Source organism: Physeter macrocephalus, chromosome 7 (genome assembly GCF_002837175.3).
Source record: "Physeter macrocephalus isolate SW-GA chromosome 7, ASM283717v5, whole genome shotgun sequence".
NCBI lineage: Eukaryota > Metazoa > Chordata > Mammalia > Artiodactyla > Physeteridae > Physeter > Physeter macrocephalus.
Genome location: NC_041220.1, coordinates 73,420,526 through 73,436,886, shown reverse-complemented (window position 1 = coordinate 73,436,886; position 16,361 = coordinate 73,420,526). Strand labels below are relative to the sequence as shown.

At 38.0% G+C, this 16,361-nt stretch overlaps 1 protein-coding gene across 6 annotated transcripts in view; it reads right to left on the bottom strand.

The window, feature by feature from the left end:
• Window positions 1-16,361, bottom strand: part of GPAT3 (glycerol-3-phosphate acyltransferase 3) — a 57,257-nt gene that overhangs the window by 1,157 nt on the left and 39,739 nt on the right. For all 6 annotated transcript variants that reach the window (XM_028491999.2, XM_007118319.4, XM_028491998.2 and 3 more), the window contains 8 exons: window positions 14,561-14,635; window positions 13,940-14,029; window positions 11,508-11,601; window positions 6,982-7,097; window positions 6,077-6,132; window positions 5,442-5,527; window positions 4,445-4,573; window positions 3,862-3,941 (listed from right to left, as the gene is read on the bottom strand). In XM_028491999.2, the coding sequence (XP_028347800.1) occupies window positions 3,862-3,941; window positions 4,445-4,573; window positions 5,442-5,527; window positions 6,077-6,132; window positions 6,982-7,097; window positions 11,508-11,601; window positions 13,940-14,029; window positions 14,561-14,635 (726 nt within the window). The remainder of the gene's footprint in view (window positions 1-3,861; window positions 3,942-4,444; window positions 4,574-5,441; window positions 5,528-6,076; window positions 6,133-6,981; window positions 7,098-11,507; window positions 11,602-13,939; window positions 14,030-14,560; window positions 14,636-16,361) is intronic.

Sequence of the window (16,361 nt, the reverse complement as noted above, 5' to 3'; positions counted from 1 at the left end):
CCGATGCAGGGGACATGGGTTCGTGCCCTGGTCCGGGAAGATCCCACATGCCGCGGAGCGGCTGGGCCCATGAGCCATGGCCTCTGAGCCTGAGCGTCTGGAGCCTGTGCTCCGCAACGGGAGAGGCTGCGACAGTGAGAGGCCCGCATACCACGATGAAGAGGGGCCCCCGCTTGCCACAACTAGAGAAAGCCCTCGCACAGAAACGAGGACCCAACACAGCCATAAATAAATAAATAAATAAATTTTTAAAAAAAAAAACAAAAAAACTAGGATTGTTTACCTATCTTTTTCCCCAAGGAAAGGAAAGTACTAGGTATTTTTAATCTAAATCGACCTATACCTTACCAGAAGGCCATATGGAAAATTTTAAATAAACACACAAGAAATGGTGAGGATACTGAGTATGTGTGGGTAAATTCCTTAAAGAGAAATGGGTTCATCATTATTCAAATCTAATCCCATGTCTAACAAGTCATGTTTTGATTTAAACCAGTATATTTCAAGTATTTATAATCTTCCATATTCCAAAACAGACTCAAAATAAAACAAGCAACAAAAACATAAACTGCATTCAAACCAATAATAGTGCCTATGTAAGCAGCATTCCTTAATTCAGAGCCTGTGATTCTTTGAACTCTCTTCAGGGTGGAGAAAACAGACCTGCCTGGCTTATAAGTATTCTGTGTGCCCTTCCTTCTTTGGACAACCCAAAGAAACAACAAGCTGGAAGAGCTGGAAGGGGACTGGACTGTCAGGGCCACTCTCTCTCTCCTAATCTCATGTTTTAGATTTTTAACTCCTAGGAGAGCGTGGACCAAGAACTTGCTTATTTTATACTCTGCCTGTTGAATTTTAACCCAGCTAAGCATGAATGTTTACCAAGTGCTCTCTAATGATGATGAATGGATCATAGGTTAGCCAGTGAACTCAATGTCATGAAGACAGAACTTGACCTACAAACAGACGGCTGCCTGAAACAACGGCCATGTCCTGGACTCTAAAGTCAAAACTAAGACACGGCCCACCAGGAGGTCCTAAACTTAAAAAGAGACTTCGGTCCACAAATCTTCCAGGGGGTCAGTTGTAGGAAATTTCCATGAAATAACGTTATAAGTTGTCGTTACGTCTCCAGAATTGTCCACAAGAGCCTCTTTTATCCACATGAGCTGCCTCTAACTATTCAGAGCATTTATGTGAATTCTGAATAGTAAGAACTAGGGAAGGGAGGGAGAGACAGAAGAAAGGCCATTCCTCCTTTCCTGAGGTCGAGGCCAAAACAGATAAAAATTCACAGCCAGCAACATTTGTGCTTGAGCATCCTGACACTATTTTTACACAGTTCTCCCTCCCAAGCATTTCAGTAAACCTCACACTGCTCTGAGCACCCCAGCTGTGACTTGCCACCCCTAGGGACTTTAAAGTTTTACCCAATTCCCCTTTGCAATGACAGCAGATCTTAGTTCTTCAGGAGGGCAGCAGCCATATATAAAAGCCACTTTAAAATGACACAATTAAGTTCTCATTTAATCTAGGGGGGAAAAAAAAATCTAGACATGTTAATTCATATCCAAATGACAAACATCTGGAAAGGCAGTGAGCCTATTTTCTTTTTAAAGAGGCCAGGTAATTAAAAGTAACTTTTTATTATAAAACTGCAGATGGCCTGATAAAAGGAAATTTTAAAACTCTGAGGATCATTTGTGCCATTTCGTTCAAGCCAATCTGACTGGGAGTCTGTCCTGGAGCTAACTCCCTTAGGCTATTTTTGTTTCGCAAGGCTTTCCTCCTTTCCTTGGTATCTGAGGCTATAGATCCAAAGCTCTAAGCTTTTCATAATGGCTTCAGGGCAGGAGTGGGCCTGGGATGTCAGGTGAGAGGAAGGGGGATAAAGAGTAAAACAATGAACAAGGAAGAGGAAGCCCGTTACACATATGAACATGGGTCACTAGGACATCTGTAAACTAGGACATTGGTAAGCCTGTCATTTCATGATGGTAGGATGTCTGCAATTTAGTTTCACATATTCCAGTTTAGAGAGTGTAATACAAATATTAGTCTTAACCTGTCTTACCCCTAGTCTTGACTTTAGGGCCCTAAAGTGAGTTGCCCTAAATCAAGAACTCATACTCCCGGTGTGGTCAACTAGGCATTTAATCAGAAGGCCACCCTCCAGAGGTGCTACTATAAGGTTTCAGCTATCTTGATCTCCCATCAACCTCCCAAGCTTTGTAAATTAGCATAATGAATTTTAGAAATGGGTTTTCACTGTAGAAATTAGTAGTTTGTTCATTAGCATGACAGATGCCAGAGACAGGCTTTCCTAGGTGAAATTAGTTGTATTCAAGGTATGTGAATGGATAAAATATTTTAGAGACATTCCCCACCCTTGCATTAAAGGGTATATAAGAATCTAGCCAGCCCTTCTTCCAGAGGCTTAATCCCTAAATAGTCCTGCGTTCCTCTGCGGGTTCAGAAGGCTTTGGTTGCCTGGCTGACAGCCTGACTTGGTGAGCCACATCCTGCTCCTACAACATTGCCAAAATTGCCTCTGATGAACTTTTCATGTCAAGTGTGTTCAAAACACTGAAAAGACAGCAGGGACTTTATTACACTTACAGGACTTGAAGTAAGGACTATTTTGTGCCAGTCTGCAAATCCTATATCTGTGTGCGTGTAAGAATCAATCTCCTATTATAACCCTCACTGATACAGACTAAATGTTTGTGTGGAATAGTACCCTTATAAGAAGATACACCAGGGCTTCCCTGGTGGCACAGTGGTTAAGAATCTGCCTGCTAATGCAGGGGACATGGGTTTGAGCCCTGGTCCAGGAGGATCCCACATGCCGCAGAGCAACTAAGCCCATGTGCCACAACTACTGAGCCTGCACTCTAGAGCCCGCGAGCCACAACTACTGAGCCCATGTGCCACAACTACTGAAGCCCGCACGCCTAGAGCCCGTGCTCCGCAACAAGGGAAGCCACCGCAACGAAGAGCAGCCCCTGCTCGCTGCAACTAAAGAGAAAAGCCCACATGCAGCAACGAAGACCCAATACAGCCAAAAATAAATAAATTAATTAATTAATTTTTTAAAAAAGACACAACAGAGAACTTCCAGCCTTCAGAACTGTGACAAAATAAATTTCTGTTGTTTAAGCCACCCAGTCTACAGTAGCTTGTTATGGAAGCCTGAGCAGACTAATACTCCCACCTACATTCAATCTTGCTCAAAGAAACTATAAACTGAAGACATAGATATCCATACCTAAAATATTTTGCTTATTTCCTGTCAAGTTTTTAAGTTTTCTTTAATATAGTTATAGCTGGAGTTAAATATGAACAAGTCTGTAAGTTGCCCCTTGCCTCCCAGGGTCCATTCCTCCAAATCCGTTCTCACTTTCTTCTTCAGTGAAAGAATTTAGCTTGACACGTGGCCATGCAGAACAAAGACTACATTTCCCAGATTCCTTTGCAGCAAGGTGTCAGTTCAAACGGATACAAGTGGAAGTGGCTTGTCCAACTTCCAGCCTGTGCTCTTAAAGACATGAATGTGTCCTTGTTTTAGCTCTTCCCTGCTAGCCATTTTGCTGTACTCACTGGGTAGAGGTGGAGCAGCCATCTTGGACCATAAAGTAGAAGCACACTGAGGATGGTAGACCAATACAGAATGAGCTGTTATAGCAGTCTAGACTGCCTATGTTTACATATGGGAGATGAAATTCTATCTTAGTTAAGCCATAATTATGCTGTATAAGCCACTGTCAGTGGCTCCAGCTAACAAGCATAATAAATGACATTATTAAAATTGAGTTTTTTTAATTTAAAAAAAAGTGGTAGTACTCCTGAAAAATTTCTTACCAAGGAAGCTCAGTCAATCCTCCTTGTATGGCAATAGCAGACTTAACCCGGTTAGCAAACTGGACTGCATCTTCTCCTTCCTGGAAAAAAGCAATCACAAGTACTTCCTTAAGACAGAGTTTTCAAATAATGCTTTCAAATGTCTCACAATCATTTAGATTTGTTTTAAAGTATAAGATTCATATTTTAGCTCAAATATGCTCTATTCTGAGTCACAGCAAATATCATTTGTTCTATTAAGAAAATGCAGTGCTGTACTGTTTAATATTTTTATCACGTGTATACATGTTTATTATGCTCTATATTAGCCTTATTCAAGATACAAAATTCCACAATATCTGTAGGTTCAAGAAACCAACGGCAATTGTAAAAACTGTTATGGAAAAGAGTCTCTGAAAATAAAACCAGCTTGATTTTGAAGACAGCTAGGTATATATACTTTTTAATGACTAATGCTGAGAAAGCAGAAAGTCCAACTGTAGCTAATGTGAGGAAGGGAGACACCCAGGTTTTCAGGTAAAGGTTTTCTTGCCTTTACCTGACTAGATAAAGCACCAAAGACCAGCTGTTATCTATGACCTACCTCTCTGGTCATGGGGGGCATGTACCACACATCACAGACAATGGCCCAGCTGGTCATCACTCGAAGCAGGTAGCTTACCATGTTGTATTTACTACTGTTCCAAAATGCATCACCAAACTGAGGATTATACTGAGAAAAGAGAAAAGAATATGCATTCCAGTTAGGAATTAAGAGGCAGTTTCTCTTATCCATGTCAATGGATGATAAGCCAAACATCTCTATCAGACCCGCCAAAAAGGAGAAGCTACTTCACTTGACAGAAAGGATCCAAAGAGCAAGCCAGATGTAGAAAACAAATTTATGGTTACCAGGGGGTAAGAGGGGGAGAGAGAAATTGGAAGATTGGGGTTGACACACATGCACTACTGTATATAAAAGAGATAACTAATAAGGACCTACTGTATAGCACCGGGAACTCTACTCAATACTCTGTAATGACCTATATGGGAAAGGAATCTAAAAAAGAGTGGATATGTGTATTTGTATAACTGATTCACTTTGCTATTCACCTGAAACTAACACAACATTGTAAATCAACTATACTCCAATAAAAATTAAAAGAACAATTAAAAAAACTATACTCCATTAAAAATTTTAAAAACAACAAAAAAAACCCAAAGAGCAAACCAGGCCATATAACTCCCCTGACTAGAGCCAGAGAGCACTGATACAGGAGGGTTATTGACATGACTCTTAAATATCGGTCTCCCCACGTAACTGGAAGGTGGGTGAAAGGAGGAACAGTATCTGTTTTGCTTATCATGGCGTCCTCAGTACTCAGACACTGGCATGGCACACAGTACCACCCCACATATCTATATACATATCTCAATAGAGAGAAAAAGTGATCAAGCGAATGGGGCAACTGTAAATAATTGGTCAATCTGAGTAAGGAGTCCAAAAGTATTCCTTATTCTTGCAAATTTTAAGTTTGAAATTATATCAAAATAATATTACCAAGTCACTGCCCTCTTTTGGGGGGGTGAGGGCGTTTTACCTTAATTGCAACTGGATATATGGTTCCTCCAATTTCAAAGCTTCCCTTTTTAAACATCATGACTGAAGTATTGTTGATGCAAGTTCCTATAAGGAAATGGGAGTAGAGGGTGAATATTTTTTAAAGCAGTCACTTTTAAAAGGAATCATTTTGATATAAAATAATTTAAAATATTCAAGTCATATCAAAGTACAGATTTTTTTTAAAAAAAGAAAAAAAATTACCTTTATTTTATTATCATTTTACAAATCAATTCCTGCTTAAGTAGTAGTAATTCGACAGTTCTAAGCAGGTTTAATAACGAACTTTTACTTTATTATTGGCTACTCTAAAGATACAATTTCCTCACAACAGGTGACAATTTCAGCACATCTTAAAATAAGGACTTTAAAAAGTTATGGACAATACCTTTCTAAGTTCATTACCCAAAAACAACTTCTAAGGTCAAAAAGGTACCAGGACGTCCATCAAATCTCAAAAGAAAGCAGGGAATTACTAGCTCAGAGGCCGTCCCATCCCTACAGGACAGCATAGATCTGAACTAAGAATGCCAATTCTAGAACAATCCAATTCCTCATATACTTTTGGTACTTGTTATCAACTATAGCTTGGTAATAAGCACTGTCCCTTCTTACCTTCAGGAAAGATTAATATGGGTAATTTTTTCTTATCAGCAATATGTTCTCTTAGTCTGTGAAGAAAAATAAAGGATCAAAATTATACCATAAAAAAGAGAGAGGTGGGAATCCTCTTTGGTATTCTTTATTCTCTACTAACACAGATATACTTGTAAAGCAATAAGGAGGAAAGAAATAAGATACAAGTAAAGAAAATAAACTCAAGTTCGTCCCTTTCTAAAAAAAGTGTAAAGGCTGGTAAAGCTGAGATAGAGAGATTGCAGCAGCCAGAGTATATACTGCTGCTCAGTAATCTCAAGATGGGGAACAGTTTTCTAACCTTAAAGAGATTTCAACAGGTACTTTCCATTTTACTTTTAAAAGCATGGCCCACCTTCACCTTTACAGCAATGATCAGAGTGCCTTCAGTTAAAGGCCTCAGGTAAAAAGCTGTTTCCAAACAAAGGTTTCTGGTAAGCAACTGTACCCCAAGCCCCAGAAGTTCCTTCTCCTGTTCCATAAATAGCATTAGCTCTGTCTGTCTCTACACGGATTTAAGTGATAACGGTCATTCAGCAAACACTTAATCCACCATCTATTTATTCAGCCAACGGTTACCAATTATTTACCTTCAAGGTAGTAATTTTCAACTTTAAAAATTCAGTGACTGGACGATATCTAAGTCACGGCAATGTAAATGTATGGGCCTTCTAATCTCATCATCTATCCCACTATGACTACAGAATTCAAAAATTTTTAAATCTAACTAAGACAGGTGATTCACCAGAAAAGGTCAACCAAAAATAGAGCTCCATATGTTTTACTTTTAACCTTTAGTACTGCTCTGCCTTCTCTGGCAGGAAGACCAAGGCTTGAAAGATTTTATGTTACCCCAATGGGTACTGTGTAATGACGCTTCTTACCTCTTAGTAACCAGGTGTCGGTCCTTCATTTCTGAGCGTTCAAACCAGACATGTGGACAAGCCTTGACCATAGCTCTCTGAATAATTCCCATCAATCCACCATGAACCTGGCCAACCTAGAAGAACCATGAGAAAAAGGGGAAAATGCAAAGGCATTGCTGTCCAAAGAAAGCCTTTTTTTCTTTTTAGTACCAGTAAGTTCCTATTCCCCACTCAGAGGAAAGATTGGCCTTCTTCTATTGATTGAAGTTCTTAGTCTGTTCAAAGGACATGACTGGCCAAATATAAGCACAAAGTATTCTTTAGTAGCGACTTTGAATTTTAAGCTATGTTGCTATACTAGCTTTACTCTAGCTTTAGAAAGTAGAGGTCTTTCAACTCACTCAAGATAAGGGAAATACAAATTAAAACTACACTGAAGGACTTCCCTGGTGGTGCAGTGGTTAAGACTTCACGCTCCCAATGCAGGGGGCCCGGGTTCGATCCCTGGTCAGGGAACTAGATCCCACATGCATGCCTCAACCAAGAGTTCGCATGCCACAACTAAGGAGCCCACCTGCTGCAACTAAGACCCGGCACTACCAAATAAATAAATAAATGTTTTTTAAAAAAAAAACAAAACTACACTGAAATATGATTTCTGACCCATCAAATCAACAAAGGCTCAAAAGCTTGACAATGTGCTCTGAGCCAAGGCTGTGGGAAACAGGCACTCTCATACATTGCTTAGGATGAGGAGATTATAACACCCATAGCAGGAAATTTGGCAAATTTATCAAAACTACATATACATTTATCCTTCAACTCAATAATTCCAGTTCTAGGAATTTACCCTGAAGATATAGCTCCAACAAAATGGAAATATATATGCACAAAGTTATAACTGCATTATTTGTAATTGCAACATATTGGAAAATACCTAAATGTCCAAACATAAGAACTTAGATGAATAAACCATGGTACATGCACACAATGGAGTAGTATGCAGCTAAGAAAAGAATAAGGTTGATCTCTATGACTGATAAGGAGTGATTTCTAGGAGATATCGTTAAGTGAAAAAGCAATTGCAAAAGAGCAAATAAAGTATGCCACCTTTTGTGTTAGATGGAAGGGGAAGTATACACATGTATTTGTTTATCTCTACAAAAAGAAAACATGCAAAACCAATGTAGTTGGAAACCTACAAGGATAGGAGGGAATGGGGTAGAATGGACATGGGTGGAGTGACTTCTATGAGTGTAGTTTTTTGTCTAGTTTTGACATTTCAAAGCATATTAATGTCTCACAAATTTAAAAAATAAATCAACAAGGATGCAACTAGCAAAGTGAAAGCAAATTTAAACAAATGAACCCAACTGTATTTCAAATGAATAAAAGAACACTGAAGGAAGGGGGAGGGAAAAAAAATCTAAGAAATTTACAAAGATAGTATTTGACCACATCTGCTCCATCTTGGGTGGGGTACCAAGAAATGCAAAATACCCTGAATTCTTTTTACAACATATTTTTCTTTTTGTAGTAAAACAGGTGAAGCAATTCTGAAGCAATTTTAGATGTATTATAGGATTGAGAAAATGAGTAAACATGTTGATATTGTTGGGAAAAAGGGTATTCACTGTGAAGAAAAGGGAGATACAAATATAGGTTGCGGAAAACTAAGAAAGAACTTGATGAATTGAATGAATTGTTACAGACTCATATTTCCAATATTATACTAGTATTACACATAAATATGACATGTAAACATATTAAAAATAGAAATATTTTACACACATTTTTACACAGAGAGAGAGAAAGCAGCACATGAGGATGTAAATAATAAAGCAAATGGCACAAAATGTTACCACCAGGTAAATGTGGATAAAGGGCATATGGATGTTCCATGCAACATTCTTCTTATTACAGTTTCTCTCTAAGTTAGAAAATATTTCTAGATTTTAAAAAAAAGTAGAGAGCTTTGTTTAGGAAGAAATAAAAACCAAAACTCTGAAAAGGCACTAAGAAGAGATCTTGATGTATAGTTTATATTTGGCCAAAAGAGGACAAATACAACCTCTGGAGGTTAGCTGTACAGTTCCTCCCACTTCTGCCCTCTGCTGCCTCTGATTTAAATCTGGTTGGCTTAGAAAGGATGGAGACGGGGGGGAGGGGGCGTGTGGGACAAAATAGTTGAAGAGGATTAAGAGGTACAAACTTTCAATTATAAAATAAATAAGTAATGGTATGTAATGTACAGCATAGAGAATATAGTCAGTAATGTTGCAATAACTTTATATGGTGGCAGATGGTTACTAAATTTATAGTGGTGATCAATTCATAATGTATATGTGTTGAATCACTATGTTGTACGCCTGAAACTAACATAACATTGTACTCAACTACAATTAAAAAATTAAAACTAAAAAAATAAATAAATCCAACTGGCTTTTGGTTTCTATCACTCAACCCATCAGAAAGTTCGCAGGTTCTATGCTTTTCTAAGCCTTGGCTAATACTGTAAATTATACAATTGTATACTGCACCTGTAATTGCAGTTATATATGAACAAGAAACATGGAAAATGCTAACAAAATTCTGAGGCCCTCAGTCACAAATGAGTTATACTCAACTCTTCGTTGACCAGGACAGGGAATGAATATTGTATCAGAAACACAAAATCATGATTAGGCAAGTTGGTTAAGACGCTTGAACCTCTGCTTTCTCAACTACAACATCTCAGCCCTAACCCCTTTGGATTACAGGGAAGGTCAAACACAGTGGATGTGAAAGTGCTTGTCCACATAAATGCAAGGAATTATCATATACACCCAGAACTGGGTGGGGTCTATCCAGGAATGTTAACATGAGGGTTTCTGGACGGGCTTTCTGGCGTCTCTGGATGGGCTTTCTGGGATCCATAAACATCTTGAAATTATACACAAAATTTTGTTTGTATGATGCAAATGTATGTTGTTGTTTTTCTAAAAAAAGGATACATAAATATTAACTGATTGCTAACCTAAAAAAGGTTAAGAACTACCAATTCGCGTGAAGTCTTTCCAGAGTGGTGGTTAAAGCTTCCTTGAATTCAGAAGGAGCTCCACAACTTTGAGAAATTTAATAACGTGTTAAAATGTGGTTGCCCAAGAGTTATACATCTGAACTTGTATCTTAGACAGATTAAATAACTGGCAGTGAGCTGGGAGCTTTTACAAAGGTCTTCAAACCCCCCCTCAATGACTGTATAAGCCACAGATTGTCAGCTACCAACACACATGCCAGCACTCCCTACCTGCCTATCTGCAGCAGACACTTAAATCAACAATGGCTCCCTTCATATGCCTTCCTTTCCAGGAAAGCACACCAGACCATGACTATCAGTCATAGGAGGAGGGGACTCAGAGGTACAAACTACTATGTAGAGAATAAATAAGCTACAAAGATACGTTGTACAGCACAGGGAATATAGCCAATATTTTATAATAACTATAAATGGAGTATAACGTTTAAAAATTGTGAATCACTATATTGTACACCTGAAATTATATAATACTGTATATCAACTATACCTCAAAATAAATAAATTAATTAATTAATTAATGGCTCCCTTCAAATGCCTTCCCAGGAAAGCACACCAGATCATGACTATCAGTCACTGGAGCTGACATGTGGAATAAAATCCATCTGTTCTCTCTGAAGCCCAAGCCCATGAGATACGAAAAGAAGATTCCCCAGGATTCCTCTCCCATTATTCTATTCACACGCCAGCTTAGGGCATATTTACCGCCAGCAGGAAAGAACATATTTAGTGATCCTCCAAATTTTACTTGTCATATACATAAAAGAGGGGGAGGAAATCTTGAGAAGTTCTTCAGGGTGACAGAAAACACCCTTTGAATTGAAAACATGCCAGAAATGCCACAAAAAGGTCTTCTGAGGTGTCTGATTTTTACTGTGGGCTTTGTGGTTTGTTGATGGGTTTTTTTTCCTTTCTTTTCTTTTGCAGCTGTAGGCAAGAACTGAGAAAGGCAATGTGGTATATATATATGCCTTCCTTGCTTGATCTTCATTAAAGGGACAGGTTTTTTTTCTTTAATTGCATATGCCTCCCTGAAGGGAGACAGAACTAATTGGCTGGTAAGGGATTTGTACAGCTCTAAGGAGAAGACTTTAACATCTCAAAGTGTCATTAAACATTGCAGGGATCTTTTTTTTTTTTTTACTTTTTTTATTGCTTATTAAACATTGCAGGGATTTTACAAGCAAGATGGAATCAACTTTATAAAGTCCAATCATGCTCAAGTATGTCTACATTTCATTAAGTTAATTTCTTACTACCTTAAATATAATGGCTGTTTTCCTTCTTTTTCTTGCACTATATATTCCTCATGTAAATATATTAATATTGAGAACTTATATACTTACATAGTATAACCCCATCACTTTCTAATATAAAACTAACTTTCTAATTTGTGCCAAAATAAAACAAAAGTTTGAACAATCCACAACACATGCAATTACTTGAAATATCAATGCGTTGTTCTTACCATAGCATAGCACCCATCCGTTGTCAAGATCAAAACATCTATCGGTGAAGTATGGTTGGCAACACAAATGCCTCCCTTCTGGGGTCTGTACTGCCTGCAATTAAAAACAATGGTTAATACTAAATCTTGAAAAATGGCCACTATTTTTCAGAACAGCATATAGAAATTCATGCTATTTTGTTTTTAAAAGTACACTAAAAAAATAAAGTTTCAAAGTATACGGGCTCATCTTAAAAAGGTTGTCTCCAGGCAGTATGATGGGAGGGGGGTAAGAGTATAGGAGGAGGGGCCCATGATTTTCCCTTTACATATATTTATATCACTTTTCTGTAATGATAATATTGTCCTTTTATGATGAAAAACTAATTTTAAAACATTAGACTGAATTACAAAGATTCCATAACTTTAATAAACTTTGTGATATGTAAGTTTTACTTATTTTACCGTAAGTATTTTCACATTATTTCAATCTTCATAAGTATCACTTTCAGTGGCTTCAGGATGATCCAGAGTAAATTCACTGTAGTTTCCTCCTTCCTATCCCCCTAAAACAGAGGTTGGCAAACTCTTCTTATCGCAGGCCAGAGAGTAAATACTTTAGGCTTTGCAAGCCAGCCAATCCCTGTCAAAACTCCTGGACTCTGCTGTTTTGGCACAAAGGCCGCCACAGATAATACATAAATGAATGAGCGTGGCTGTGTTCCAATAAAACTTTATTTACAAAAGTCAGATGGCAGGCCACATTTCGCCTACAAGCCCATAGTTTAGTGCGCCAACCTCTGTCCTAAAGTTCAAATGGTATTTCACACTAATGAAGCAAAGTGGTTTTCTTTGGACCCATACAGAGAAGAAAGGGAACCAAATGCATTACAACTTTAGTATGTTTTCCTTAAAATTAGAAGCAATTCTACAATAAGTTGTGAACTCCTATGTAATTAAAGCTCCTTTTCTGTAGAAGATGTTTCCTCTAATCACACTTTTACCAAAACATTTTCTTCTAATCCTCACCCCAAAACTCACAGCCCAATCACAAATCCTGTAATTTTAGAAATTTAAGGGGACTTTTATGTTGGTAACACATGGTAAAGCCAGATGATGAAATGTTTCCCTTCTACAAAAAACACACAGACATCCAGTCACACAGATATAGAGAGCAAACGAGTGGTTAAAAGTGTGTGTGGCAGGGGCATCACAGGGGTGGAGAGTGGGAGGTGCAAACTACTGGGCGTAAGACAGGCTCAAGGATGTGCTGTACAACACGGGGAATATGGCCCATATTTTATAATGACTGTAAGTGGCAAGTAACTTTTAAAAGTTGTATAAAAATTTTAAAAATTTTTAGAAAGATCCAGTCACTAAAAAAAGAGATGCTTGTCCTATAACTTTTAAAATAATGATATTAAATATAAAAAAATAAAATTTAGTTTCCAGAAAAGTAATTCAAAAACAATCAAAATGACCTCCATGTAGCTAATAACTTCACTTACTACCTTTCTCCTCTCTGATGAGGGGTGAGGTAAGCAGAATGCTGGGTTCTGTTTTAAGGCTCAGTTGTGGGATTTTAGAAGTGGCAGAGCTGAGACTAGAAACCAGACTCAGGATTCCCAAGTCTAGTCCTCTTTCCACCATTCTGCAGGCCTGTCACCTTCACCATTTAAAAATTTTTACATGGATCCAGTTTAAAACCTGACTCTCCCATTTACTAGCCACGTGACCCTAGACAACCAAACCCAGAGCTTCCATTTCTTCACCCCGTAAAACAGGATAACACAGCGCCTTCTCAAAGGGATGACCTATGAGAAGTACGGGCCTGGTCTGCACACCATAAATGCCTATTTATTAAGGTCATTACATGTTTATTATTATGTTCCCTCTGCAAATGGATTGCTTTTGAAAAGTAGGGGTTTTTTTTGTTTGTTTTTTAAACATCTTTATTGGAGTATAATTGCTTTACAGTGATGTGTTAGTTTCTGCTGTATAACAAAGTGAATCAGCTATACCTATACGTACTTCCCCGTATCTCCTCCCTCTGTCATCTCCCTCCCACCCTCCCTATCCCACCCCTCTAGGTGGTCACAAAGCACTGAGCTGATCTCCATGTGCTATGCGGCTGCTTCCCACTAGCTATCTATTTTACATTCGGTAGTGTATATATGTCCATGCCACTCTCTCACCTCGTCCCAGCTTACCCTTCCCCCTCCTCGTGTCCTCAAGTCCATTCCCTACGTCTGTGTCTTTATTCCCGTCCTGGCCCTAGGTTCTTCACAACCTTGAAAAGTGTTTTTGTGCACTGTTATGTCTGTGACGCTCTAAGCAGGAGGGGTGAACACACTGGAAATACTCTTATTTCACCTGTTTCCTTCCATCCACTACTGTCAATCACAAGCTGATTTACCTAGAGAAAGGCTGGCAGGAAGCCAGCAAACACTCACTTGTTATGATAATGAATGGTACCAGAGAGGGCACGAACACAGATCCTGCAGCAAGTCAGGTGGACCAGTTCACTCAGCCGGTTTTTGAGGCTAAAGGAAAGAGAAAACATTTTATTGTGCAGCTCTGGGCACTCCTAAGAAACAATACAATAAAAGCTTCAATGTGCTCCTTGACAGCAGCATACAGTTCAATTCTCACTGTCTCGCTGAGGTATTTAGGACAAAACTCTAATGGAAAATAGCTTCCACCCTGACCAACGATAAATCCTGACCAAGCACTAGCATGATAAAATTCCTGCCCACGATAAGCTGAAGCTTCTTTGGTCTCAGCCTCATGAGCTGGACAATACTACAAGACTCTCTTGCTTTCCTTGAGTCCCTCAGTCCATTTGCTTCCTTCTCTTCACTTCCCCTTTTGAAAAGCAACTTCTGTCAATTTAAATGTAAGCATCATGGGAAATCAAATAAAGACTATGAAGATGAAGTGAGCAGCATTTTAATACGCGTGCTGAGGCCATAAATTTGACGCAGTACATAGGAATCACACAAATATTCTCTTTGTGGACACAGCTAAGAAAATGGACAATCCTATTAATGGCTGGGAGGAAGGAAACATTTCACCTGCTTTCTGGCAGCTGTCCAACCAGGGTAGTTCCTATAACCAAAAAACTGATCCCAATGAAAGCCAAGGTAACCCTGAAAAAAGAAAAGAAACAGTAATGCAAAACCTAGTTGAACAGTAGGGGGAAAAGGGAAGGAATATAAAGTTCATAAAAGATTAAACTGTAAATAACTTGAGCGGCATCTAGCTATGCAATATGATGCAGCCATTCAAAGAATCGGGCAAATCTAGAGATTCTGACATGGAAGAATGGTTCTTTGTACATTTTGAGAAAAAAAAAGAGCAAACTTCAAAATAATGTGTAGAGTATGATACCATTTTCAAAATAACAGCAAGCACATAACCAGTCTATAGATGCATATAGCAGGTCTGGAAATTTGTTCACAAAACTGCCACGTTCAATCTATGTAATCATCAAAGGGTTAAGCGGGCTAGTGAAGAGAATAAAAGTCTTGCTCTTCTGCTTTTCTGAAGTATTTTTAAAAATTTTTTAAAACACACACATATTAACTTCTTATATAATATAAGAAAAGAGTTTTACGCTGTATAAAGGAGTCATTTCAGGTTGGAAGTAGTTAACTTACTTTGTTCGAGATACTTTGGTGTGGCATGGTGAGGTTGTAAAAGGAAAATACCTTGCAAAGGTCTGAAAATAACTTGTTTTTCTATGCTTTTTAATGATGGGGGCAAAAGGGCACAATTCAAATTTTTCTCAAAGAAATTTACAATTTATAGCAAATGACGAGAAAGTTTTACTTAAAGGCTCTTTCATAATAAGAGCACCAAGTTATATCACCATGTAGGAATCCTTCCATGCAAATCTAAGTGTGGTTCCCTTGTGTGGTTCTAGATAGCTCAGAAGTTAGTAAACAAGGTGACAGACAATACCTCTCATTTCCACAGACACTTTCTCATTTTTGAAAAGTGCTTTTACTTTCAAAAATGAAATAGTCATGTTTAGAAATGTAAATAGAATTACTCAAAAAGAAAAAGCTGAGATTTTATACCTTCCAAAATAAATGGGGCTTCCTTATAAAGACCTTGTTAAGTTGTTAAACCTTGTTAAAGTCTTGGTTTAACACCTTTTGACACAGCGATTTGAAGGTCCGATTCAGTTTTTCTTTGGATGCCATATTTTCATGTCAGTCACTAATGCAATAACTAAATGACTGCTTAATCTCATCCATCGATTACACAAATGTTTTAAAATAATGTTGTGCCATCCTGTTCTAATGAGAATCACTTGTTCCTACACATTAAATCAGAAGAGGTTATATATTTTAACATGTTTAACAACTGGGTTCAAAACTATTGAACATTTTTATTTGCTAAATTAACAGAAAATTCTGTTTTCCAGTCTCAGTGAGCCAACATGAGAGTTCTCACAGATGACACAAGTTTTCTGACACAATCTGTGTTGCTTAAGAGCTTTACTGAGATACAATTCACACGTCATACAATTCACCACTTAAAGTGGCAATTCAATAGCTTTTGCCACATTCACAGTTATTCAACCATCAACACAATTTTAGCACAATCTGTTTTTTAAACGCTCAATTTGTAGCAACTGCTTCTTTTAAGCAATTCTTTCCCATGAAGAGTATGTACTAAGAGTAGAAGCCAAAGTTCTGCCATTTTCTTCTTGTTCTTGGATGCTTATATTACTGGATTATCCTAAATCTGTGGTTTCTTTGCAAGAATCTGTCATGTCACGTATCTATTTTATGAGCATTAATTTAAACTAGATAATAGAATCATATCACTATTTGGTGGGCACCCCCAGCAAGTGAAAGCTAACCA